The 27,993-nt window shown below is 41.1% G+C and overlaps 1 protein-coding gene across 1 annotated transcript; it reads left to right on the top strand.

The window, feature by feature from the left end:
• On the top strand, window positions 1–27,771 carry triqk (triple QxxK/R motif containing). The gene is made up of 4 exons (XM_056582838.1): window positions 1–154; window positions 2,763–2,854; window positions 21,738–21,823; window positions 26,371–27,771. The coding sequence occupies exons 2-4, from the start codon at window positions 2,788–2,790 to the stop codon at window positions 26,470–26,472; spliced, it is 255 nt and encodes an 84-aa protein (XP_056438813.1). The 5' UTR covers window positions 1–154; window positions 2,763–2,787; the 3' UTR covers window positions 26,473–27,771.
• Window positions 27,772–27,993: the final 222 nt, after the last annotated feature.

Below are 27,993 nucleotides of genomic sequence, written 5' to 3'. Positions count from 1 at the left end.
ACCAGGAAGCCGACTGCACTACGTGGAGAACTGATGTTCAAAGTGCAACATACCCGTCCGTCTGTTAATCACGAGAGTGACCAAACGTTAACAGTTCATTTATAATGCAAAGATTCACCGCGTAGACAACACTGCAGGAACCAGTAGTTTCAGCGTACGTATGTTTCTGATTGCAGTTCTATGGCTCGTTTACGTTTTAAGGTTATTTACATATTTCAATGTTGCATTGGACTAAAAGGGAAGAATCGTAGCACATTCCATTACAATAATGCTCATTAATTAAAACGTGTGTGTTGTGCGCACACCTGTGATAAGCCTACAGCCTTAAAATGCCTGTTTAGAAAGACGACAGTTAAATTAAGATACCAGCTTGTTATTACTCAGAGAGGGCGTTAATCATGAACAACGGCAGCAAAGGGCTGTGAACAAAACAATAAACTCTTGCAAACTATTTCAAATTCTGTCCTTTAAATTCAGTGGTTGTCCTTTATTGAAATGCGTTTCCCCTCGAAAAGTAGTGTTTGTGCACTATTAGCCTCCTCAAGCACACGTCAGTAAGTACATCCTGTGTGTGTGTGTGTGTGTGTGTGTGTGTGTGTGTGTGTGTGTGTGTGTGTGTGTGTGTGTGTGTGTGTGTGTGTGTGTGTGTGTGTGTGTGTGTGTGTGTGTGTGTGTGTGTGTGTGTGTGTGTGAACTTGGCCTGCCATACTGAGCGTGCTCTGATCCTGTTCAAACATTACATCATGACCAAGAGGAGATGCTCCTTTCAATTTCTCACCTTTCCATTCAGTCCTGCTGACTTTTTTGACAATTCTATGTTTTTTCCCTATTTTTTTTCCTGTTTGGACCCTCACCTCCTTGCCTGTAAGGTTTCCTTAGGTATTCATGTCATCATCTATGACAGCTTGGATCAGCCAAGTGTCAAGTGATGAGGTTCCTTGATAGATTCATAATTTTTAGTTTGTTGTTTAGTCTACAATACTCATTTTAAGGTAGGTTCTACCTAACACATACGATGGTGTTTATGATGTAATTAAACATTTGCCAGTTCTGGGCTCTGTTGAAACATGGTGGGCTCTTGGGCAGAGGAGACCCTCCACATGTCGATAAAGGGTGCGTTCCAAGGTAACGCAAAAAAATATACAATTCCTTACTTTAATGGGATTGTAACCTTATTAAAACATACAAATGAATGTTATATTCCATTTCTGCCAAGTAAGTTAGATACTAGATACCACTCATTTCAATACACCACCCTTAAGGTGTGATGAAGGAGCAGGCTGGGTGATCTTGCTCAATGTCCACAGGCAGACTTTCGGGTCGTCACATGGGGGCCGGGAGGAGCCGTCAGCTCACACCTGCTGCCAGCCACGCTTCTTGAACATGCAGATTCTCTCTCTCTCTCTCTCTCTCTCTCTCTCTCTCTCTCTCTCTCTCTCTCTGTCGTCACATCCCCAGACTCTCACTGCCACTCTCCCGTTCTCCTTGAATGTGTGAAGATATTTTTCTTTTTTTTACTTTCCTTTCAGTATTCACTCTTCTCGTCTTTCACAATTACTTTCTCTGCTGTGTGCACCTGAAAAGATTTATTTTTTCTCTGTCTTGCCCTCAAATGGAATTTCTCCTACTTTAATTAAAAAATGCATACACAATTAAAAGGGGCCAATTGTCCTGTGCTAAATGCTGAAAGCATTAGATATCAGATCAGCAGAGTGTTGAGGAGTGTGTTGAGGTCCTTCATGTCAGCAGTGTGTTGAGGTCCTACAGCTGGAGAATAGGTCAGGAGGGTTTCAATATCTCCAGGAACCGCAGGCTTCAACTCACACTCTCTTTTTCCACTATTTTAACAAAAGGCCAGCAGTATAGATCGATGCGGTGTTGTTGCTGAGCCTGTTCAAAATACAAAGAGCAGTGGTCACTTAAAAAGCAGGACACACTGAATGAATGATAAAGCACACACATAATACTACAATGTCAATATGCAAAGGGGAGAGCCGAATAAATATTTGCCCATTTGTTTTGGTCTACGATCAAATGCTTGTTATCCAAAGGGCTTCCAGTGTAATCAGATACATGTCATTGAGGAGCAGGTTATGCATCTTATTCAATGGATGCCTAAGAATTAGTTAATATGTGGATCAAACCCAGTTCCTATCGGCTGGTAGTTAAACTCCCTAGCCACCAGACTATCGTCCTGCTTCTTTGAACACACGCGCAAGTGGATGTATTCTCTAGTCACCCGTTTAAAATAGATGTGGGGGAACCATTGTTTTGAGTGTGTTCCTTCGCCCTTCTCCTATTCCTTTTGATGTCACCTGTGAGTTGACACGGTATTCAAAGACAGTGTGAATAGAAGTGATGTCAGGGTAAATTAAATGGATAGGAAGTAGGCAAAACACATGGATCTAGCAGGTGCATGTCAACTATAAGCCATCTGCTTGATCAAAAACAGAAGAGTCTCTGTTTATAAATGATTGTGAATCAAATTAACTGTGTTTAGTATAAGTTTGTGGGGTATTACAATGCTGTTTGGTTTCCTGGTCACTGTTCCTTATTGGGTTTCCAATCTATTTGTGATTGGTCCATTTCTTTGTAATTTCCCAGAACATATACAAAGTCTTTAATATTTCAATTTTTATTCCTATTGCGATGCAGTTGTATCTGACATCTCATTTGACAACAAAAATACCATCTGTGCATTCATTTGCAGCAATACACATGTGAAAGACACATTATAAAGATTTGTGTCTTTTTTTCAGCAGATTTCTTCAGTTCACAAAGTGAGGAATGAAAATGGGGAGGAAGGATGCCAGTGCAACCAAATTACAAGTGGATCAGTACCGCAAACAGATTGGTAAGTCTGCTACACTGGCCTCCTGTTATTAGTTTCATAGAATGTGTTTCACCGACAAGGGTCGAAGCATATGGCAGATGTAAATGTATATATATCCAGGCCTTGTGCTGCTTCTATTATCCTCTGCTTCAATGGATGCTTTGGTCATATGCAAATTAAGATTGAATAATTAATGCATTGATCTGCAATATGATTGGCTTAGATGTTGCTATGGGTCATTTCATGAATTCTATGGGAGACTAGGTTTGACTACCTTTGCTGTTCTTTTGTATATTACTAATAGGGGTGTAACGGTACACGTATTTGAACCGAACCGTCACGGTACAGGCACTTCGGTGCGGTTACAGAGGTGTACCGCGGTCCGTAAATGTGGCGTGCATAGCGTTAATATGGCGAATGTAAAGGCTTGTTTTGCGGTGCGGAACTTAAAACTTGAAGTCGGAGTTCCCCCCGGACCGTTTAGCCTTATGAGGCTCGGCTCGCACGTGAGCGACCTCCGCGTAGTAGCAGTAGCAGAGCGCGATCGCGACTGTGTGTGGATTGATGTCTACTAGCGAACTGAGAGCGAACTGCATGGCGAGCGACAACAGAAAACCGGAGCTTGAAGATGCCCCCCTGTCATTTAAATCCCAAGTGTGGGAGAACTTTGGATTCCAGGTTAATTATCACAATGGGGAAAGACGAGTGGACAAGTCGAAAGCTGTGTGCAGACATTGTTCAACAGCGATCGTCTATGCAAATGGAAAAAACACATCGAACATGCACAAAATGTTCGCCCCCGGTACAATTTTAACGTGACAGCACCATCCAGGTGTTACTGTCACCGCTGCAAAATGAAAAAAAGTTGTTCAAACCGAGCTCCCTACACTATTTAATCAACCCCTACACCTGTCTGGGAATTCAGAACGGGCAAATGCCATCACCAGGTCTATTGGTGTTTTCATTGCCTCTGACCTACGAGAGGCAATGAAAACACCAATAGATTATCAAATACATAAGATGTGATTTAAGTTAAGGCTGCAGTTGCACTTTTATTTAATGATTGATATTTATATTTATGAGAGCTTTAGAGAGCTGCAGGAATATTTTCTTTAAACCCTTAAAGTTTACATACTCTTTGTTTACATACCAGCTTAAAGAGCCTAGACTGAGCATTAACACTGGATTTTTCATAAATTTTATGTTAGGGTTATTGGAGAATTGCTGCAGTATTTTTTTTATATTTGTTACACATTTTATTTGTATGTTTCATACTGACAGCTAAAACTATTGTGTTTAATTCGTTACTAATTAAACTTATGTTCGTTCTGTCAAGCAATCCGTTTTTTCACCATAACTATGAACCGAACCGTCCTGTACCGTACCGTGACTTCAAAACCGAGGTACGTACCGAACCGTGACTGTTGTGTACCGTTACACCCCTAATTACTAAATACAAAAATCAAATCTAATGTTGGTACTACAGAATTCCAGGTTAAATCAAACCATCCCGAATTTCGGTACTTAAAAGGCTGAGACTGAATCTAGTGGGTGAGAGATCATGCTGCAGATTCAGTTCATGGGATGCATTCCAAAACAGTCAGGGCAGTAGTGAACCTACCTGTCTGAAGTGTTTACACTTTCAAAGCTGGACGCAGACGATGCTCGTTGCTAGATGTCAGATGCCAAGCTGGGCAGGGAATCACGTCTAAACTCAAACACCGGGCCAAATTTAAGTAAATTGAAATACTAAGTATTCTGTTTTTGACAGCCTTAAGTTTGATATGCAACAGCCGCGGGTAACGTTAGCACGCCTGCAGCTAGAAGAAGACGTTCAACCCTCCATAGATAAGGAAACAGAGGCATCGACATCTCCAGGTAATTCATTAGATAGTTGGATCAATGCTTTTTGCAGATATCTGTGCTTTTTAACGTCTTTTAGCTTAGCATACTTACAAGTGCTAGCAACACTCCTGATATTCAAACACGAAGCACTAGGTATTAAATGGTGGTTTATGTTTTCACCTTGCTGTGCATCATATATTTATTAAATTCAAATATATTATTGTACTATTTTGTATTGTAGTTATAAGCATCAGTAATCATCAGCTGGGGAGTCATGCTTTGAACACTCTTGCTTTCATCAACAGGTCACCATGTCCCACTTTCAGCTGGCCCTTGTGTCACAGTGGTTACACCCTCAACCAGGCGCCGGAGACGTTGTTCCCCCGCCAGAGTCACTCCATGCTCCTCCTCGAACTTGGGAAGGATATCACTTGTGCCTGAACATGATCCACACGACCGCAGTCTCGTGCTTCAGGGACAGACTGTTTGAGGCTCCAGGTTGTAGGGACGGGTTTGGGTGATGGAGAGGGGTTTTATTTTGTGTGGTGTTCAAAAAAATGTAAATAAAAAGCAGTATTGAAATTGAAAAGTTTGAACTTATCTTCTATGACTGAAGTAAAAACAGAAAATTTTACAGAGACATCAAAGTACCAAAGGAAGGTATTGTTGGGTTCTGGTACTGAATTCCAGGTGTCGGTATGGTTATCAGTTAAAATGTTGTAGATGGGTACCACCTAAGCCGATTGACTTGTTCGGCTCATTAGTGATGAGGTGCTCGAGTTGAGGGGTTGTGGGCAAATATGTGAATCTGTGTTATCCCAACTGATAAGCACGGCTCCACTGTGCATAGCGTCAGAGTCTGTTCAGTCAACGTTAAATACCGCACCGATCCAGGGGACATTCAGTGTCTTCTATTTGCCCATCCGATCACAAGGGCAATATGCTGGGAATCAATCACTGGTGCTGTCCCCTTCAGCGTGCCAGCTGTGGCGTACTGGAAACAAGGGCTCAGATCATGTGTCTCTTGTTAGGTTGTTTTTGTTTTCACTGCTCTGTGGTGAGCAGCCACGGCTTGGCCAGTGGCAAACTCGATCATGTTGAAATGCAGAGAGAAAGGGTTTGGTTAAAAGTCTTGGCTGTGTTTTTCCGTGAAGGTCATTCTGTCGTGTATGAGAGAGAGTATAGTAGTGTATGTGAGAGAGTATAGTTGGGTATGTGAGAGAGTATAGTAGTGTATATGAGAGAGAATAGTAGTGTATGTGAGAGAGTATAGTTGGGTATGTGAGAGAGTATAGTAGTGTATATGAGAGAGAATAGTAGTGTATGTTAGAGTATAGCAGTGTATGTGAGAGAGTATAGTTGGGTATGTGAGAGAGTATAGTAGTGTATGTGAGAGTATACTTGGGTATGTGAGAGAGTATAGTAGTGTATGTGAGAGAGTATAGTTGTTTATGAAAGAGAATATAGTAGTGTGTGTGAGAGAGAGAATAGTATTGTTTGTGAGAGAGTATAATAGTGTACGTGAGCGAGAATAGTAATGTATGTGAGAGAGTATAGTACTGTGTGTGAGAGAGTTTGACTGAAACGGAAGTGAGTTTGATGCCTTAGTTCCTGATTGGCTGACAGAAGAGGCGGTATCTTCTGGCGCTCAAAATACTATGCTGTCATTTTACTCTTGAATCTCCAGTGATGTTGTCATGCTGCTCACGTGGCCGCCTGAGTTTGAGAGAGGCTTCCTCTTGTGACCGCCAGTTCATTCTCAACCATGGCCGGTCTCTACCTGTTGTGGAAGTACCAGAGACGTCAGAAAAAACGACGCAGACGTTTAGGATTCATAATATCACCCGTTCCATAAAATATTCTAATCTAGAAACCTCCGGGGAACTCCGGCGTGAGTCCAGGAGCTCTATATCTTAATACTGTAAAATTATATAATCTATAGATATCTTTATAATATAATATTGTAGGGTAACAAGGTTTGGGAGATTCGGGTGGGCCTTAGTGGGGGAGCTCTCGTGGGGTTTCGCCTTTGCAGGATTTGTTGTGGTTACTGGCGTTGTCTTGGTTAACGGTCTTGGGTGTGTTCCAACGGTTTATTGGCAGTGGTATCTAATAAATCGCTGTCTCAGCAATATTTCATTCACTGCCTCTGCCGTGGTTATTACAATTGAACCACGACATGGGGGAGAAAGGGCATTGTTGACGTTTGCGGACTCCCGGAGCTCCTCCGGCGGGGACCGGGAGCTCAGCGCCGGGGGGCGGCGGAACCTCCTGCACCTCCTCGCCGGAGGAGCTCTGAGAGGCCGCAAACGGCAACAATCCCTTCCTCCTCCTTGTCGTGGTTCAATCTGGACTTCAGATTGATGTGGAAGGACCAGAGACGTCCGAGAACCCGACGCAGTCGTGAAGATTCATGATATCATCCAGAGGCGAACACAGCTTTTGGCCGTTATATTATATTATACAGATAGATATAGAGCTCCAGGACCCCCCGCCGGAGCTCCCGAAGTGTTCTAGATTAGAATATTTTATGGAACGGTTGATATTATGAATCCTTAACGACTGCGTCGGTTTTTACGACGTCTCTGGTACTTCCACAACACGTAAAGACTGGCCATGGTTGAGAATGAACTGGCGGTCACAAGAGGAAGTCTCTCTCAAACTCAGGCGACCACGCGAACAAGTGACCAAATATCTTTTTGGTGTGAACGCATCATAACAACATCACTGGAGATTCAAGAGTGAAATGACAGCGCAGTATTTTGAGCGCCAGAAGCTACCGTCTCTTCGGTCAGCCATTCATGAAGTGAGGAATCAAACTCACTTCCTTTTCATTCAAACTCTCTTCCGTTTCATTCAAACTCACTTCCTTTTCATTCAAACTCTCTTCCGTTTCACTCAAAATCTCTTGCATTTACAACTATACTCTCTCACACACACTACTATATTCTCTTGCAGAAACATCTATACTCTCACACACACTACTATACTCTCTTACATACACTACTATTCTCTCTCACATACACTACTATACTATCTCACATACACTACTATACTCTCTCACATACACTGCTATACACTCTCATACATACATGTAAAAGGAGTATAATATTGTGTGTGTATGAGTATACTGGTGTATATGCGAGATTATATAACGCAGCGCGACCCAGACAGAAAATGTGTGAGAGTCTGCTGGTTGCCACAGACAAGATGGAGTACCTCGAGGGACAGTCCAGACGCAACAACCTGGTGTTTGATGGCATCGCTGAATCACCAGGAGAGACTTGGGCAGAGGCAGAGGAAAAAGTGAAGAAGGTGCTGGCTGAGATGCTACAGCTGCAGCAGGACGTGGAGGTGGAGAGGGCCCATCGCACAGGGAAACCTGGAGGTGAATGACCAAGGCCGATCGTGGTTAAATTCCTCCGACACAAGGACAGAACATCAATCCTACAGCACACAAAGGCACTCAAAGGAACCAGAATCTTCATAAATGAAGATTTCACAGAATCAGTGAGGCAAAAAAGAAAGGAGCTGATGCCAGAGCTAAGAGCTGCAAGAGAAAGGGGTGATATAGCCTACTTACGCCACGACAAGCTAGTTATCCACCCTCGTACCAGTACACCAAATCCACCCAGAGATGTTCAAATAACACACTCATCCCAGGCATAATCCAGATACACACATTATCTACAAACCAGGTACGTTAAATGCACTCTGATGACAAACACAACTCACACATATCCCGGACAGAATGATTTATCACAAAGGATTGCTAATTATGAGGATGTGGAAATACGGACCTTTCAACACAGTAACTATCACACACATGACATTGAAAATGATATAGATCCCGAGACTAATTTCTTTCACAGCTTAAACAATGACTGCCGATACTACAATGAAGAGCAATTCAATAATACCATCAAGACCAGTCATAAACTTTCAATCATTCATTTCAATAGCAGAAGCCTGTATGCCAATTTTCACAACATAAAGTATTACCTCGGACAATTCTCGCAGCCATTCAACATTATTGCCATTACAGAAACCTGGATTAACAATGAAAGGGGCATGGACTTTGAACTCGAAGGGTACGAAATGATTTGTAAAAACAGAGAAAACAAGAATGGAGGTGGTGTGGCTTTGTTTGTAGATAAAAATCTCACCTACAAGGTAGTAGAGAACATGTCAACAGTGATAAATGATGATTTTGAATGTGTTACAATTGAAATATTAATGGAAAAAACGAAAAACATCATTGTGAGTTGCATGTACAGAACTCCAGGCTCCAATATAGATTATTTCATTAACTGGGTTGCAGAAAAATGTACAAAAACAAACCATAAAACCATGTTTATCTGCGGAGACTACAATATTGACCTTCTGAACCCAAACAAGCACAGAATGACAGACAAATTCATTAACACCTTATACAGTCTCAGTCTGTACCCTAAAATAACTAGACCCAGTCGAATCACCTCACACTGTGCCACGTTAATTGACAACATTTTCACAAACGTCCTAGATAACAACATAATAAGTGGATGATTAATAAATGACATCACTGAACATTTACCTGTTGTTATTGTCTATAACTGCAACTACAATAAAACCTCCAAAGACATCAGACCACAATACAGACGAGTCAGAACAGAGGAATCTATGATTGCATTAGAAAACAATTTGATTGCATATGACTGGTACTCAATATATAAAGAAAATGATGTGAATATAGCATATGATAAGTTTGGGAAATCTTTCAAACAGTTATATGATAAAAATTGTCCAGTTAGGGAAGACAGCAGAAAAAATAAACATAAAAATGATCCATGGATCTCAAAAGGATTACAAAATGCTTGTAAAAAAAAGAACACTCTATAAAGATAATTTGTCAAACACAGAACTAAGGAAGCAGAAAATAAATATAAGAAATACAAAAATAAGTTAACAAGTATTATCAGAATATGTAAAAAATAATATTATAGTACAATATTAAAAAATAATAAAAATAATATTAAAAGCATATGGACCATATTAAATAATGTGATTAGAGATACCCCGAGACATATCACTTACCCCCAGTATTTCAGCGAAAATGATAAAAAAATTAATAAAATGGAAGAGGTGGTTAATAAGTTTAATTATTTTGTAAACATTGGACCAAATTTAGCGGAAAAAATACCTATGACAGATACTTTAGCCCATGATGATACACCTATTAAGAGACACACCAGCTCAATGTACCTCAATCCTGTTCTTGAAAAAAAAAATGATAGATGTTGTAAACAAATGCAAAAACAAAACTTCCATTGATTGTGATGACATTGACATAAAAACTGTCAAAAGGGTAATTACGGGTATCTCTAAACCAGTGGTTTTCAAACTGTGGGGCGTGCCCCCCCCTGGGGGGCGCCAGAGTTCTTCAGGGGGGGCGCGACGTGAGAAAAAAATAAACCCGAAGAAAACCCTGAAAGACGATGATTCAAATCATCAGTCGTACTTCAACTGTAGAAGTAACATAATAACTAAATCAATTTTCAACCGTTTATCTTCGTGCAAACCATTTAACAAATCTACACACTTGTATCTTCAATAATATCGAAACAGAATTTCGATATCATTTAAAATGTCTTCAGAATCACAGTTTTAGTTTCATACTGCTTCGTTTTCAGCTGTTTTCATTGAAGACGTCTGCCCATTCTGATACACCTACTTCTAGACATCGTAACTCATTCCTTTTTCAACCGTTTAACATCGTTCAAACCATTAAACAAATCTACACACTTGTATCTTCAATACTACTATGATAGGGTTAGGGTTAGTGCTTTGATAGCATTTATACTTTTTTCAGAATCACAGTTTTAGTTTCAAACCGGCGTCGTTTTCAGTTGGTTATAATAATTGAGGTCACCATAGCAACGCCGGTAAACAAACCCCGCCGAATAGTCGAATCTCTGGACTGAAAAGGCAGATCTGATTCGACTCAGAAAATTCAGAGTCGGGGACCCTGAATGAATCTGTAAACTGGCAGTTTACACAGATTAAGATGTTCAAATGTATTTAAAAAAGGTTAAGCTAAAACATTTATCAGCGCCCCCCGGCGCTGATAAAAGATGTAATGTTTCAGAAATATGTTTAAAAAATATGTTAAAAAATTTGTTTCAAATGTTTCAAAAATATGTTACAAATGTTTTAAAATTATGATCGGAGATGTTTGAAATGTGTAAAATAATTAAAATAGCTTTCAAAACACAGGTATTTAGAAAAAAAAATTGGGGGGGGGGGGCTCAGCTGAATTTTTTTCTCTGAGGGGGGGCTCACTCTCTCACACTTTGAAAACCCCTGCTCTAAACCATTAGCACACATCTGTAACCTGTCATTCCAAACTGGACAATTTCCTAATAAAATGAAAACAGCCAAAGTCATACCGATGTACAAAACTGTCAATAAACACCACTTCACAAATTATAGGCCAATCTCTCTGCTCCCACAATTCTCTAACATTTTTGAAAAAATTCTCTTTAATGACAGATTATGCAAATTCATAGATAAATACTAATTACTCACCGACAGTCAATATGGATTCAGAACAAACCGGTCAACAGCACTAGCCTTAACAGAACTCACAGAAGAAATCACTAACGCCACGGACAATAAGAAATTTGCGATCGGGACATTTATAGACTGAAAAAAAGCATTTGATACTATAAATCACAATATATTAATTACAAAACTAGAACAATATGGGATCCGGGGGGGAGTTTTGAATTGGGTGAGGAGCTATTTAGAGATAAGGCAACAATTTGTGATGATGGATGGATTTAAGTCAGAATGCTTGGACATTGTGTGTGGGGTTATGCAGGGGTCAGTTCTGGGACCAATGTTATTTAACATGTATATCAATGATATTTGCAACGTATCGAAATCTCTGAAATTCATACTTTTTGCAGATGACACAAATATACTGGTTTCTGGGGAAAATTTGCAGCAACTTCTGTCCACATTGACCGTAGAGATTAGTAGACTAAAAAAATGGTTTGACAGAAATAAGTTATCTCTAAACCTAAATAAAACTAAAATTATGATATTTGGAAACTGTAAAAAATCGGAAAACATTGAGGTACAAATAGAGGGTGTAAACTTAGAAAGGGTATATGAAAACAAATTTCTAGGGGTAATCATTGACGACAAAATTTGCTGGAAACCTCATATAAAACACATACAAACCAAACTATCAAGAAGCATCTCAGTCCTGTGCAAAGCCAAGCACTTCCTGAATAATAAATCACTCCATATTCTTTATAACTCATTAATATTACCATATTTGTATTACTGTTCAGAAATCTGGGGAAACACATACAAAAGCTCTTTACAACCGTTGTGTATTCTTCAGAAGTGAGCCATTAGAATAATCCATGATGTAACTTATCATGAACATACTAATCAACTATTCATACAGTCCAAAACTCTCAAATTTCCTGATCTGGTTGAATTCAAAACTGCCCAAACAATCTTCAAAGCCAGAAATGATATGCTACCAAAAAACATACAGGCAATGTTTTCTGAAAGGGAGGGACGTTATAAGTTAAGGGGACAGCTGAACTTCAAGGTCCACCACACACGCACAACGAAAAAGAGCTTTTGTATCAGCATCTACGGAGTTAAATTGTGGAATAAGTTAAGTGTGGAAGTACAGAAAAGCCAAAGCATAAGACAGTTCAAAAAGACATCATCTTCACAAAGTACAGAAATTTAGAAAAGCCTCTGTAACATTGACATATGTAGACTGTAGTTTTGTAATATACATGGTATTTGTATTTATATTTGTAATATATATATATATAGTAACTTATAATATACATGTATAGGTATTTATAATGTAAAATAAATTGTTTATAGTATATATATATATATAATTGTTTACAATTATATATATAATTGTTTACAATATTTGTGTGTGATTATATTGACTATTTATAAATATACGTAGATATATATATATATACGTATATATATATATGCACACAGTTATTCTGTATTCATATTTGTATGCATTATTATAGCTTGTATTATACTGACATGTTGGTGACATCTATCCAAGCTAAATTGATCTATTAAGGGGTAGGACTAGATACGTTTTTTTACTTCCTCCTACCCCCTTTCGAGCATGTAGAAAGTTTTTTTTTTTTAATTTGACTTCTTTTGTGTTTTTTTTTGGTTGTCTCTTTTATTTTTTATTTCATCTATTAATAATCAATTGATAATCATTAATTGATTAATAATCATGTTTTTTTATTGCTTGCATGTTCGAAATAAAGACAATCAATCAATCAATCAATAATAGTGTGTTTAAGACCAAGTATGAATTCTGTCCCAGACGGCCCCTCATACGTGACAATAAGCATTTATGGTTCTGGGTCTTTGGATCGCCCACAGACCATCGGAAGGATTTCTTGTCAAAAATTTGGAGACATCTGGTGGTCTTTATAACGTGAGGCTGATATGTCATAAAAATGTACATATTTGAAATCCTCCTCAACGATTCCATCTGTGATCTGCTCCATCTATACTATGGGCACAAACACAGCAGGAACTACAAAGCAGGCCAATCGCAGGCCTTACGGCTGTCAGTCAACCAGACGTATGGCTATTCAACACATAATTCATAATTAAATCCTTCGAACACAACAATTGTTTTGCCAGCAATGACTTCTATTCCCTGTTTTTGTTGAGCACTAGACAAATAAAGAACTCCTCTTTTTTTTAAAGATTCTTAAAGATTTATTCTTAAAGATGGAGGATTACGGAAGTGACATATTGTGTTGCAGGAAGTTTATGTTCATTTATGTATTTGTTTAAACTAGTGCGGTCAAGCGATTAAAATATTTAATCGCGATTAATCACATTAATGTCACAGTTTACTCACGATTAGCATTTTTTTTTCTATGCTAAATATCCCTTGATTTCTTTGTCCCATTCAGTTTTTTCTTTTTAATGCTCTCATCAACATGGAGAAGTGCATCGGCTTGCCTTGTGCAAATGTTTTTTTATTGATAACAACATTGCCATATACTGATCAAAACAGGACAATACAAACAAAATGCCTATAGTGCAATTAAACGATGAACATACAAAGATACTGCCTTGAACATAGCAGTCAGACTACTGCTTCTTTGTTTTGAGCCCAAAAAATTACAAATTAAAATAAAAAAAGAATTGCGTTAATCCGCTGATAAAAAAAATTAACGCCGTTAAAATGTGTTTGCGTTAACGCCGTTAATAACGCGTTTAACTGACAGCACTAGTTTAAATATAGAAAAATACGAAATTGTCCAAAGGACACCGAACACAACGTTTTTGGCTGTGTCAACTTCATAATACCCCATTGAGTAATTCTTCATCTTGTTTACTCTTCCAAACAGCAAGGGCTTGATTCTCATAATGCAGCTCTAACGGTTTTCCAGGCTCTCATTGTGGCGGCAAAATGGGATTATTTAGCCCCCAGAGATCCCTTAACCGCACGGCATTGTGCTAAACCCGGCAGGTTCGCCAAATACGAGAAAGCACATAACAAGCTCATCTCTACTTCAGCATCCCCTGCCAGCACCACTGGATGTCCCTTGCTTTTCTTTCTTTCTTCCCTCTGTGGTTTTATTTTCTTCTTCAAAAACACATCTCATCAATTTGAAAAATCAGGGACAGGGTCAGGGACGTTTAGGTGCTTTTTGTCATTCTGCCTTTCTGCCGACTCCCCATGTTGTGTTTTTTTCTCATTCTTCTCCTTCGTTTTCATTTGAAAGAACGCAGCTTACAGGCAATTTCTGTGAACTGTTGAACAGCAGGAAATTTAAAAAAGGAATGAAAAAACTAGTGGGGGTGGGGTAAATAGAGCGAGAGGATGTGATGAGAAAGTGTTGTTGTTTTGTACAGCACGAACCCATGTCTCCCCAGGAACGAAACGGGGTGTACGTGGTAATTTGAAATCATAAACGGGAGGGTAATTCAATGCCCATCAGCGGCGGTCGCCATTAGTTGTTGAGCTAAATCACCGTCACCCCCAGAGTCCCTTTATCAATTCACATCATCATCAGAGACAGAACTCGACACACTAGTAAATACCTACTCACTGTAGTGAGGTGCCGGTATCTCCCTTGGGCATCCTCGAAAAATACAAAAGTGCTTTACTCTATACCAGTGGTTAGCTGGTTGAGCAACCATTGTTGTTATTTACCAAACAACTTGTAACTATAACTTTGGAAATAGTCCAAGTCTGTCATTTATATATTTCTTTCACTCTTTTAAATGGAAATAATAAAGTGACGATGATTAAAGACCAATGTTGTATTTCCCCCTGAACAGTTAATGACCAAATGAGGCGCCCCTGGCTTAATGTGAATTAGACACAGACTGTTTGGCTAGTCAGAAGTCCCACTTGTGAGGTCGACATGTTTCTCTTTGGGTTCTACTATTAATACTTATAATCAAGGTATTTTTCAGTTAATACAAATACAAAAAAAGTATATCTTCTCCTGTCACCGTCGGACTGAGCTTGTTCTTTGTTTCTTTTATTGCACCAAAGGCGCTTGTCTGTGGGGTTGTCTTAGTCACTCACACTTAAATATTGACACATCTATTTGTAAGTATCTATTGTTTCTTAATGACGCCTTCTTACAATAACTGAAATAGTTCTTTTTGTTTTCATTCCATACCAATGGCATGGTAGGATCCCACTTTTTGCTGAAAGAAACCTTTGAAGCTGTTTACCAAGCTGGGTGAACCCAGTTTGGTAAATGACATATTACCGACAAACTTTCCAATGATTTTCTTGCATATTTTTTTTTTTTCTTATACTATAGTATTCATATTCTATACTTAGTAAGTAAAGGGGCAGCCATTTCAAATCTGGAGCACAAACAGCGACCTAGCTCCATCCGCCCTGCTGAGCGGATGAATAGCATGCTATATCGAGTATGTACCTTTGATTGGGGGTTCAGTGAGATCAATGTAGCTAATGACACATAGCCACCAGCACCTCCGCAATCATGCACACACCTCGCAAAACAATGTCTAGGACGGCAAATAAGCAAATCTTTAACAGGGTGGTAAAGAAAGGTGTAGTGGCCGTTGGAGACGATGATAAGAATGATGTCGGGAACAAATACCAGCTACGCTTTTGACATGCACAGTGACACACACACACACACACACACACACACACACACACACAAACTCTTGGCAGGCACTCTCCAGGCTGTCTGGCGAGGGGGTAATGATTCCTCCGGGAGAGAGGAGTAGAACTGCATTGTTGGCTGCCGTGGCGGAGGACAGCGATCTTTTCAGCGGAGCAGGCAGAATGGGAGCAGGGTGTTAGTGGGGAGGGTGGAGAGGGGGGTGAGGCAGGTAGATAATGGCTGACAGGAAGTGCCTACAGAGCCGATGCGACAACAGGAATGAGGGGGGATGGTTGTGATAGGTGTGTGTTTGTGTGCATGTGTATGTGCGTATGGCCAGACACAAGAAAACATCCCAATCATCCTGATTTGGTATTTTCTTTTTACACGTAGCCCCAGCGTCTGCCATCCTCGATGGTAAGGGTTAACCTGCAAGGGTTTATACCAATCACACTGTTAACAGTATAGCGCGAAGTCGGATGAATCTAACTCATCTCTTCGTCTGGGTGGATAGAATTTCATCTGTGGTACTCGTGGGAATGCATTTGGCTGTGAGCCAAATGCCAACTGAGCCAACTGAAAAACCCTTTCTGTGAATGGCCTTCAACCACCTGAAGCGCCCCTTCAATAACATCCATCCCCCTCCCCCCCACCCACCACTACACTTCCCTCCCTCAATCCCTCCCTCAATCCCTCCCTCCATCCCACCCACCACTACACCCCTCCCTCCCTCCCTCCCTCCCCCATCCTTCCCTCCCCCCCACCCATCCACCACTACACTACTGACTGATTCTCTCTCTCTCTCTCTCTCTCTCTCTCTCTCTCTCTCTCTCTCTCTCTCCTTGTTCACTCCATCTATGCAAATTAGAGCCTAATTGACTTGGAGTAACAACTTGAAATGGTCCTCGCATGTCACATCAGCAGTTTGGTGGAAACCTTAAGGCTGACCCTGAGTTCATGTGTGTGTGTGTGTGTGTGTGTGTGTTTGTGTCTCTCTCTCTCTCTCTCTCTCTCTCTCTCTCTCTCTCTCTCTCTCTCTCTCTCTCTCTCTCTCTCTCTCTCACAAACACACTCTGCTCGGCAAGCTGTCACCTTCCTAGCCTATTGTTAGCAAAGTTCCTCTTCCTGGAGAGTGTTTGTTCCTAATTAGACAGAGACAGTCTGTTCTGCCTCTTGTATCTCTCTCTCTACCATAGTAAACACACACACACACACACACACACACACACACACACACACACACACACACACACACAAACACACAAACACCTCTACCTGCATATGGTGCCAGGTGGCCAGTTTGCCCACAAGATGCTCCTCCCCGAGATGAGTTAGTGGGAAGGCAGCCAAGCCCAGGTGAAGCCCAGTGCTGCCCAGGGTGGGGGATGAAGGCATTCTGTTGAGCCTCTGCACAGTAGCACACTGCAGGACTGCTGGAAGAACATACAAACAAAACATCTTCATTCAAGTATTGAACCTATTTACTGGCATAAGAATGTGATAATTGAAACAAATGGCTTCTTACTGACTGTATGGTTTAGTCTGCGTTTCTGAGCTGGTGCATACTTTGATAGGTGCTCTGTTCTTTTGTTTTAGATTGGGTTAAGGTCATTGCAGTGATGCAATTCAAGTGATTATACGTATTGAACGGTTTGCTTAGCCATGAATCTTTCATGTATTGTGCAATGCTTAAACAATAGGGAAAGGGAGCTAGGGAATGAATGGCATCAAACATCACAGTTAGGGCTGTAGTCAAGAAAAAATTAAAACTAATCTTCCACCAATCAATTGGTAGATTGGTAGAAATTCTGCATGTTTTCTCTAGATAACCTAAAGTCCTCCAACTCTATCAGGGGCCGGATTGATAAACGGTGCTGGTCCCGTTTATAATATGCGTGTTGGGGTTTCCACGCATAATTGTATGCGTGTGTATTAATGTATTAACACCTGTGAGTTGGGAATCTGAACATGGACCATAGACACCACACGTAGGCAGGGTTGAAGTCTTCGGGATATGGCTACACTGTGAGCAAAAGACGGAGAGAGAGTGCATGCAAACACATTATGATATAGGCACTTTGGAGAAGGCAGACGAAGGGGGTAACTGGCACAACCCTTGGCCGTGTGATACCCGGGATTGGGGTGGGCTTACCCTCCTGACTCCACCCTAAATGAGTTTCTTGTACACTGCTGCAGAACACGCCGACAAATAAAAGCGCAATTTGCAGTGGCAACTTTTTCGCCACTCTCCCGATTCTTTTACCTTCCTTTTGTGTTGTAAACAGATGGAACAAACCCTTTCTGAATGAGAAATCTTGTTATTGAGAAATCCAGGTTTTTATAGGCATTCATAGAACTATGTTTGGTACATTATGGGAGTTATAGGGTTTGGACTCTAAGCTCCTTAATGTGCCAACAAGCTAACGAAAATTGATATGTACACAAAAACCACCTACCATCGGGCAGTGAACTGTTTGAACATCCGGGATTGTCCTAAACATATTTAAGTCTTGTTCTGTGTTTAATCACGATTGGAGGAGCTGCGATGCATGCCAAGGTGCCATTATTATATGTTAACACTCAAAGCCATCAAGGGTTGAACCCTAAAGTGGACAGAGTATCTTATTCTTAAAGGGGTAATATCATGCCTTTTCAACTTTTCCCTTCGCTTTAGACTGTTATATGACATATGTATACATGTTTTACCTCTGCTGAGCTAGAAAAATCGAAATCGTTGCCAGGGGGAGTATTCGTGCCCACAGAGAACGCCCATCAATAAGGGCGTGCAACAGCTCGCTTGCGCTCAAACTTTACTTCTGTCACAGTGTGAAGTCAGACTGTACAGTGGGCGGTGCTGAAGTGCAGAAGTCCCGCCTCCCGGCTGCCCGCAATGTTACAACTTCCCGGGGATGTGAATTAGCAGACACACACGCGAAGCGTCTGACCAATCACAGAAGAGTGGCTGTGCTGACCAATCACAGCAGACTTGGCTACTCCGGAGGGGGGCCTTAAAGCGACAAATAAGAAAAAAATTGAAACATGATGAAATTGGTTTTGCAGAAATGAACAGTGTGAGAATAATAAGGGGTTAGGGCTGCTCAATTTTGGAAAAAATTATAATCACGATTTTTTTGGTCAAGATTGATATCACGATTCTTCAAACGATTCTTTTTGAGTTCTAAAATAAAATTTGTTAATACGGCATTTCAAAAAAACCCACGGTAACAGATTTTTCAAAATTCTTAAACTACACAGTAAACAAACTGTTCAAATCAAAAAAATTAAAATGTTCAAATTGAAAATAATGTACAAATAAATATGTATCCAGCTGTTCTGTAATTTCTATAAAACTTTCAATGAATAAAATAAATATACTAGAAAATTAAATAAGACAGAACAATCGGCTGTAATCGACATCTGTCCTGCTGTCGTCTGGGTTATGGTCTTGTGTTTTTGTTTCTTGGCCAATTCGTCATAAGCAACTTTGTGATTGCGTCTCAGGCCCCGTCCACACTAACCCGGGTCAATGTAAAAATGCACATCCGCAATGAAAACGATCTCCATCCACACTATCGTTTTCGGAATGTTTTACATCCACGTTCCACACTGAAATTATTTTGATAAACAGTTGTTGTCATGGTTACGCAACTCCGCCACGCATCTCTGTTTAGATTACAGGTGCACGATCAGCTGATATTTACAGTTGATCAGCTGGTTAATCATTTTCGACCCGATCTTGTCCAGAAACGCCGCTCCAACTACGGTTTGAACTGACGTCTTTCGGGTTTTTCACCATCACTTAAGAACATCAAGCACAGCGCTCGCCTCCAGTGTTGGAGCAACGGATGTGTTTTGGCCAATATGTCGAGTTGTATCTGGAGATACATTAGTACATTGTACAGAGAGATCATCATTTGCATTTCAGCTGCCATTTTTTTGATGAGCGTCTCGGTCTCGAGCGCAAGCTTGTGGCCGCGTCATAGCACAGTGTCGTGGCAACCGAACGTCATCGTTTCTGAAAGCCTCCGTCTACCCTGTCCACACTACTAAAGCGTTTTCGAAAAGCATCGTTATCAGTGTCGGAATTCTCAGTTTTAGGCCCCGTTTACACGAGGCCGCTTGCGGGTAAAAACGACAAAATATTTTATCGGAAGTGCCTTCCGTTTAGACGGTGAGAGCGTTTTTGGGGCTTAAAAACGAAAAAATCTGAAACCACCCTCCAGAGTGGAAAACTTGAATACACTCCTCGTAGCATCTACGTCTACACTGCCAAGACGCAAAACTGATCAGATCTGCTCACGTTGCGTACGTGTTTAAGTCACAAACATGCGCCAGTACAGGGAAATAAACAAACATGTTGGATTATTTCCATGCGTTGGACCGTCAAGCTGCTCTGGCAGCTCTAATAAACGTACAGGAGTATTTCCACGAAATGTACAGGATATGTACAGATAGTATACTGAACAGAGAAGGATCTGTAATTATGTTTTGGTTTTCGCGGCGCAGATAAGAGAAGAAGGAAGATTCTACGCATGCGCTCAGACATGGCGGTGTTGTGTGAGAGTGTATCACAGCACCACCTAGCCGCCTGAAATGCCTAAATACCCAATCGAATTCCACACACTTTTGCGTCAACGTATGCACGCAGATTTCCTCCCTAAAACGCTCGTCTAAACGCAGAATAAGAAGTGAAGACGCGACGCCACTTTTGCGTCTTCTGTTCAGACCGTCATCATGTAAACGTAGCCTTAGTGTGGACAGATGGGCTAAACGGATTAATATATATTAAGCATTTGTAGAGTTACCCGGGTTAGTGTGGACGGGGCCTTAGGTGATTAAACAAGTTTGTCGTGTTTCCAAGGGGTGCAGATATAACATTGTAGCACATTTTGGCCATTATGTGGGCCTGTGCCTCGTTGGCTTCTTCGAATCAGAAGTGTTGCCATATTAGAGAACTTGTTTTACCCTTTTTATCGAGTAAACGCGGCTGTCCTCCCTCTGCCACCTCGCTCGCACTGTTTTCTGAATAAGGTCACACAGCTCGCGGGCCGCATTGAATGCTCTGGGGGAGGGACTGAATTGCGCATGCGAGTCTCTTTCACAAAAACCTCATAGACAACGGAAAATTCCAAAAGAATCGTTCCAACTCCATTTTATTAATTTGGAGATCGTTTGACCCACATTAATTGCACAGCCCTATAAGGGGCATTTCTAACTTACAGGCAATAAACCATATTCTAGTAGTACCCCCAAATGCAATTGTTAACCCTAAAAAAGCATGCAATGGGATCTTTAAAACAGGCAACTTGAATAAAAAACAAAGGAGTGCTTTGTACCTTTAGATGATCTGCCGTGTTGATGGCAGTGATAAGAAAACTGGAAACGTACGCTTATAATTAGTTCGGAGCAGTGGCAAAGCTAGCCTTTTTTTGAGTTGGCTCAGGCCACCCAAAATTCGCCTTGGCCTACCCTATCGTTTAGTCCTCGAATCTTATATTCTACCGTTAGTTTTTTCGCAAATGTTTTGCAAATCGTTTTGTATAGAAATGCAGAAATTAAACAGGATCAAATGGGCTGGTGAAATCAAGCGCGACCTTCCTGCATGAATCTCTTATCTCTGAATTGTGGGTGGGTGTCTCCTGTTTGACAAAACCAAAAATGCAGCACGAGCGCACCTAACTTGCTTTCTGCTGTTCTATTCGTTTTCGTCTGTCTAAGAGGCTAAGATTAGCAGGAAATCACATCTAGAATATACTTCTTAATCCTTGATTTCAAGCATTTGTTTGGTTTATATATTTGTTTTTATGGATATAAAAATGCCGATGTTAAGGCCATTTGTTCTTAACAATCAATCAAACATCCCCTTTTGATTCCCTGTCTTTTGTTAGGCAAACAAGACAACAAAAAGACCAAGTCTGTCCTGAAGGCCACACAACTGAAGGCAGATGCCAAGAGGAGTGCTTTCGGGATCAGGGTGAGGGTCACTTTCTCTCTCTTCGTCTCCTTCCATCTATCTCATTCTCCATTGCCGCGATACTGCAACTCTATCTACCGATATGGTTCCTGCTCCCTGCCTGGTTTGTGTCTGACGTTGTCCCGTCTTGTTGGCCTGCCAGCCTCCTCTATGTTCTCTGCCTTCTCCTCGTGCCTCCTTGTCCTTTGTATGGACGGTACTGCATGCTTATCAGATTAATTATAGGTATATATTCCTTTGATTGTATGTCCTCTATGATATGATGATGGTGCCGTGAGTTCCAGTCTAGTAAACCGTCTAGAGCGAGCGTGGTTCGTCTTCCACTACCCATGGCTGTTGTCTCCCCTCCTAAGTGGCCAGGAAGGGACACAAGGGTACTGGCTACTTAATGCGGCTCCTGGAAGCCACGATTTACCTTTTAATAAAAGGCAGTATAAAATGAGTCAAAGAGAGCCGCTAAGGACAAATTGAATTTTTTTTTTTTTTTTTCTTATTCATGAGAGGTAGGTCGGGAAGGGGGAGGGGGGGGTAGTAAAATAATTAATAGTACAAAAATAAAGGAGAGAGAGAGAGAGGGAGTGTGGGGAGACATTGGGAAGGGCTTTTAGTCTCTTCGCTCCCATTCTCCATTCTTAGTTTCTTGGTCTCCAAGTTCAAAATGATGAGAGGCAACTCTGCAATGACGCACTGCAGATATTATTCATTAAATTGTGCCAGTTATGGAGGCTGGGATAGCTGACTCTGTCACATAAAACTGTCATGTATATTTCTGTGTATATATAAATAATATATATACTGTGTATACTCATTGTCTTGTGTCTTGGTTGGCCTGTTCAAACACCTCTCAGAATGGGGGCAGAAGGCAGATGCAGCACCTTTTGCTGTGAAGAGATTATTATTTTTTATACACACTATTTACCTAGTTTAGTCTTTGCCAGCTTTTAATCTAATAGGGCAATATGTAAAGCGTCTTAGAGTACCATATTAAGCGCTATATAAATTTCATTTATTGTTATTATTATTATTAATATGTCATCTTCATATGAAGTTGTATATGTATAAAGGCGACTCCTTTCAGACTTTACACCGTGGAGTAAATGCATCAAGAACAGAACAAAAATTAAAAAAATAAACACAAAGTTCAACACGCTTTGCGTGGAAGTGAACCCTCTGAGCTGAACTGGTCAGATTTAATAATATGCGTCTGTTAGACACGCAAGAACTCATTAAGAACATCTTTAATCCAATTAGATTAGTCCATATCTTGAAATATTGATATTGCTCATGAATAATTCAGGTTTTTATTTTTTTTTCATGCCCAAGATGAGACGAATTTGCAGAGGTCGGATTAAAAATACCTCTGGGATTTGGCTATTAAACTCCCATAGACCTCTCATCCACACCCCCCCCAACCCCCCACCCCCGCCACTTCCATTCAAAATCGGTCCGCATGAAAAGAATATTTTGGTCATGCTCCACACATTTTCTTTATTCGTCCAACCAAATCTTGAGTTGTGATTCCAACATAGTTTAGCCAGGTGGACGGCGCATTAGCCAGGTAGACAGAGAACCGTGGAATCTGCCACTTTCTCCAGAGCACCAGTGGAAGTGTCTCTGTGGGAGTGTGGCGGTGAGGCAGGAAACAAGCCGCCTGCCTGTCTAATTGGCTCACCACTGCCTTCTGTTGCGCTGTGACACCGCTCCTCCCTGGGTCGCGTTTAGCCCAGAACGGGGAGACCAGCTCCAGTTGAGGGAGGGGGGGGGGGGGGGGGGGGGGGGGGGGGGAAGAGAGTGAGAGAGTGAGAGAGAGAGAGAGAGAGGCAATGTGCAACTGTCATTTGCGTTTCATTGAGGGACATGACTCCACAGTAATTCAGCTTTCCTATGGAACATATGCATTTTACTTGTATTATTTTTAACATGTAGACCCTCCCCAGGGGGATTGTGACCGTCAGGAAGGTTTTTTGTCCGTCTGCAGCGAGGGGATTCTGGATTATATCTGACTCAATTAGTATTTTTAGATTACTTCAGGTAAAGGTAAATTCTTCTTCTTCTGATAACCTTTATGGGGGGTTTCGTACAGCCTATTGTAAATGTGTTCATAACGTCTTAATAACTTGGGGCGGCCGCGGACCAGATATTTAGTTACTGGTTTCATCCTGCAGATGAAAGCAATTACACCAAATGTTCCATGTTGCATTAAACCTGTGAGGTGTGTCTGCCATCTGCACACACACACACACACCGATCACACAACACACACTCACACGCAAGCATGCACACACGCAAAGACACGCACGCACGCACACACACACACACACACACACACACACACACACACACACACACACACACACACACACAAAAAACAAAAGGAGAAAACAAAAGAACAAAAGGCAGGCCGTATGAGGGGATGTCTGCTGAAGCCTGGCTCGTCGCCACGGTGACAGAGACCCAACTCCCAGCATGCCGAGCGTGCTGCAGCTGTCGCCAATACGGAGGAGACAAACGATGATGCTGGTGGTGTTGAGGATGTGCTTTGGTTCTGTACCGACGTCTTACTGAAATGAAGTGTATGCTTGTGTGTGCGAGCTTGTGTCTATGTATAGGTTCTGAACCGACATCTTACTGAAATGTGTGTGTATCTGTCTCTGAGCACAGTTTCTGGACCGACGTCTAACCGATGTTAAGATTGCATGTGTGTGTGTGTGTGTGTGTGTGTGTCAGTTCTGTAACACAGTCTTAATGAAGTTATGGGGTATGAGTTTGTGTATATACAATCTTGTGGGTGTGTGTGTGCGTGAGTGCGCAGAGAGTTCCTGTAACAACATCTTATCAAAATTATGTGTTTGTGTGTGTGTTTGTGTGCGTGCGTGCGTAGGGCTGTTACCACTGTCTTACCCAAGGGACGGGGTGGGAGTATGTGCTTACAAGTGTGCACGTGCCACTTACCTCGTGTGATTGTGTTTCTGCGACAAACAAGAGTCAACACAGTGGGCCTCGCTCTCCAACGCCCTGATCTCAATCAGGTACAGGTGCTCTACCACCACCAGCGTTCACCAGAACCCCTCCAGCGCACCCCCTCCACCCACCGCCCCGCACCCCCTCCACCCCCCCCCCTCCCCTGCACCCACCACACTTCTAACGCACACACAATTATTGGTACCACTTGTGTCTCTGGTTAGCCTTATCTCTGCTCTTGTTTTCTCCCCTTTATCAATGTTCATTATTTTTACCTTTTTTCTGTTTGTCTGTTTTCTCTTCTGGATTTTACTCTCTAGGTGCCACTCTCTCTTTGTGCCACTCTCTCTTTGTGCCACTCTCTCTATGTGCCACTCTCTCCCTGTGCCACTCTCTCTGCAGACGCCTGTTATTTGCCCAAAATGTCATCATCCAAGCTTTTCTGCTTTTGTACCTATGTGTATTTTGTGTTTGTTTCCGTGATACCTCTCCTGGCTTTCATTTATTTTTCCCACCTCTCTTTTCATGGGAAGAAAACACAAATTGTGGATAAGTATACATTGCTTTGTATAGCCAGTGTGCCTGGAGGATTACCTGAGGATGTATAGGAACGTGGAGTCAATGTTTGGAAATGATTAATAGGAGATCTGAATTATTTGTCCGATTTTTACAAACAAGACACAGTGTGTTGACACAGAAAAATATTCAGTTCAAATTGAAAAAGTGTGTTTGTGTGTTTGCATACATCCGTGTGCATATTTGAGTGTGTTTTTGTGAGTGTGCATTTGTGTGTGTGTGTGTGCTGTTCTTGCATGCATACATGCGTGTTTGTGTGTGTGTGTGTGTGTGTGTGTTGAGCTTGCATGCATGCATGCGTGTTTGTGTGTGTGTTCAAATGTCTAATCAGAAACTCCTCGACACCTTCTTTAAAGTTGTGCAGGCCCTCAAGTGTTGATTAGCCCGTTTGTTGCTAATGGCTTCCCTTGACAAAGAATAACTGGTATTGTTCAGCGCTGTGGAGTGGCCTAATGAAACTCCAGCTGATGAAGATTGTAATGGTGTAAGTGGCTCGTAATGAACAAGTGCTATACACCCGCCTTTTTCAAGTTAAATGCCACTCCTTCAGACAGCCTCTGGCTCGTTCAACAATAAGGAGCAGGAAATTAGGCCACTTTGTTTGTTTATTTTTTTATTTTACTAGAAAGTGTAACTTTCTGTCATTAGTGTACTACTAGGGAACTTTGTTTCATAAAGTCAAACTTTAAGTTTTGTGAGGAACTATAAAGGGTTCAAAGATGTCAAATTCCATGATTCCTTTGTAGTTATAAAAAAATAACAATTCAACAGGCATGCTGTGAGTGGGGGCTTCATAATTAATAATTTCTAATAAAAGTGTGTCATCATTATGTTCCCTTTTGTTTCCCCTTGTGCTTAATTTTGATTGTTGTTTCTTTCAACTGCACAAGGCCCCTTGCCTTCCACCCTCCAAAAGTGCATTGTGGGTATTGTGAAGCCTAAAGTGAAAGACATTCATTCACAACATTGGCGTTTCTAACATGGTGACCTTTTTTTGTGTACTCTGTCAGGATGTTTTCCTGATGCTGGCGGCCATCTTGTTTTTGCTGCTGTTCATCTATGCTTTCTTCTACCTCAACCTGAGCACCGAACTCGACCTGGACATGGACTAACATTTCGGAGGACACTGCCAGAGACATTTCAACTCCTGGAGATGGACCAAAGGAAGATTTTAAATCGATTATAATTCAGTGTATATAGAATATAGCAAATGTATACACTACATGTCTTGATGTGGAAATTGATCCAGTCAAACCTTGATTCTGTGCTTGTATGTCAGTTGGTTCTCACGGGTTAGGTTGCTCAACTGAAGTTCTAAGATTATGTTTGAGATTTTGAGTGTCCAGTAAAAACACAATGCAAGGAATTGGAATTGTTTACTTTTGTAATACAGTTGGGAATATTTAAAACGAGAAAATGAAAGCAATTGAAGCTATAAACCTTGAAGATGTCATGCATCAAAAATATGCATAGCCCTTGTCGTGGCAGTCTAAAACAATACAAAATGCTCATTTGATAAGAGTGTTTCTCTGGTCAAGGTATTGCTCTCCTAATCATATTTTTCGGCGGAGTGGCAGCCCTGCTGTGTTCTCTTCTGAGCAGAGGAATATGCATACACAGTCACCTGAAGAAGCACTGCTTGCATTCCTCCACTCTTGCAGACTTCTCCTCTCTTGCCTGTCACTCTCTCTGCGTGTCTGCAGAGATTCCAATATGAGATTAGAACCACATAGTCCTGGGTTATAATTTAACCCTTTTGCGGCATTCGCAACAAAATGACAAAAAAACATACATTGAACATGTGGCAACAAGCGGCAGGATTAGCATTACAAATGCAGACACTCTGCTCTTTGTATGTAGTATGACAATTAATGCCAGAGTTGGGCTGAATCAAGGAGGCAGCTGTCGCCTTTTCCGATAATGAACACCTGGATATTGTTGATATTTTGCTCCACTCGCGCACCGTCAAATTACCGCATGGAATGTGTTTGAGCGTGTCTGCATGCATGCGTGTCTGTGTGTAACGTGAGTATGTATGTGGTACTTCGATGCACATATCTAAAAGGACACCGAACAATTGTCAAGGTCAGGTATAAAGGAGATTGTTTTGCTCTTCAAGATGTGGAGAAAGATTAATAACCTTCTCGTGATGGCCTGACTGCTGGAGCTTTCAATAAGAGAGGAGCTTTGTGGGTAATGAGTGGAGTGGAGTCCCATTTTTTAAGTCCATCTGTAGCTTTCATGTATGTCTTTTATCTTTCTTCGTAAAACAATCTTTTCTATTTACATTTAAATGTTATCATTAGTATTTGAAGTCGTTTTTTTCTTCAGCTATTCTTATCTATTCTTTATTTTAGAAAATGATCCATTAAAATTTCCCGAAAGTCAATGATATCTTGTTGTCTGTCATGCTGATGCTTTCAACAGAACAAAGGTCATTTTGCTTAAATGATGTCGGACTGAAAAGAAACAACGTAAAAAACAAGACATTATCGTAAAGCCAGTGTTACCCATGGGGTTGTACTAGCCTTGGTAAATCAACACCACCACCCCATCCATCTCCTTCTCCGCCGCAGAAGGATAACAATAGAGCCCCTTAATCGACCTCTTCCCAAACATGACACCTGCTACCT

The sequence above is a fragment of the Gadus chalcogrammus genome, chromosome 22 (genome assembly GCF_026213295.1).
Source record: "Gadus chalcogrammus isolate NIFS_2021 chromosome 22, NIFS_Gcha_1.0, whole genome shotgun sequence".
NCBI classification, from domain to species: Eukaryota; Metazoa; Chordata; class Actinopteri; order Gadiformes; family Gadidae; genus Gadus; species Gadus chalcogrammus.
The sequence above is the reverse complement of the archived record's forward strand: the minus strand, read 5'-3'. Positions and strand labels throughout refer to the sequence as shown.

Excerpts from the sequence above, each read along its gene's own strand:
- triqk (XM_056582838.1), top strand. The coding sequence starts at position 2,788 with ATGAAAATGGGGAGGAAGGATGCCAGTGCAACCAAATTACAAGTGGAT. Across the intron at positions 2,855-21,737 it reads TCAGTACCGCAAACAGATTG|GCAAACAAGACAACAAAAAG; the intron begins GTAAGTCTGCTA and ends GTCTTTTGTTAG. Across the intron at positions 21,824-26,370 it reads GGAGTGCTTTCGGGATCAGG|GATGTTTTCCTGATGCTGGC; the intron begins GTGAGGGTCACT and ends GTACTCTGTCAG.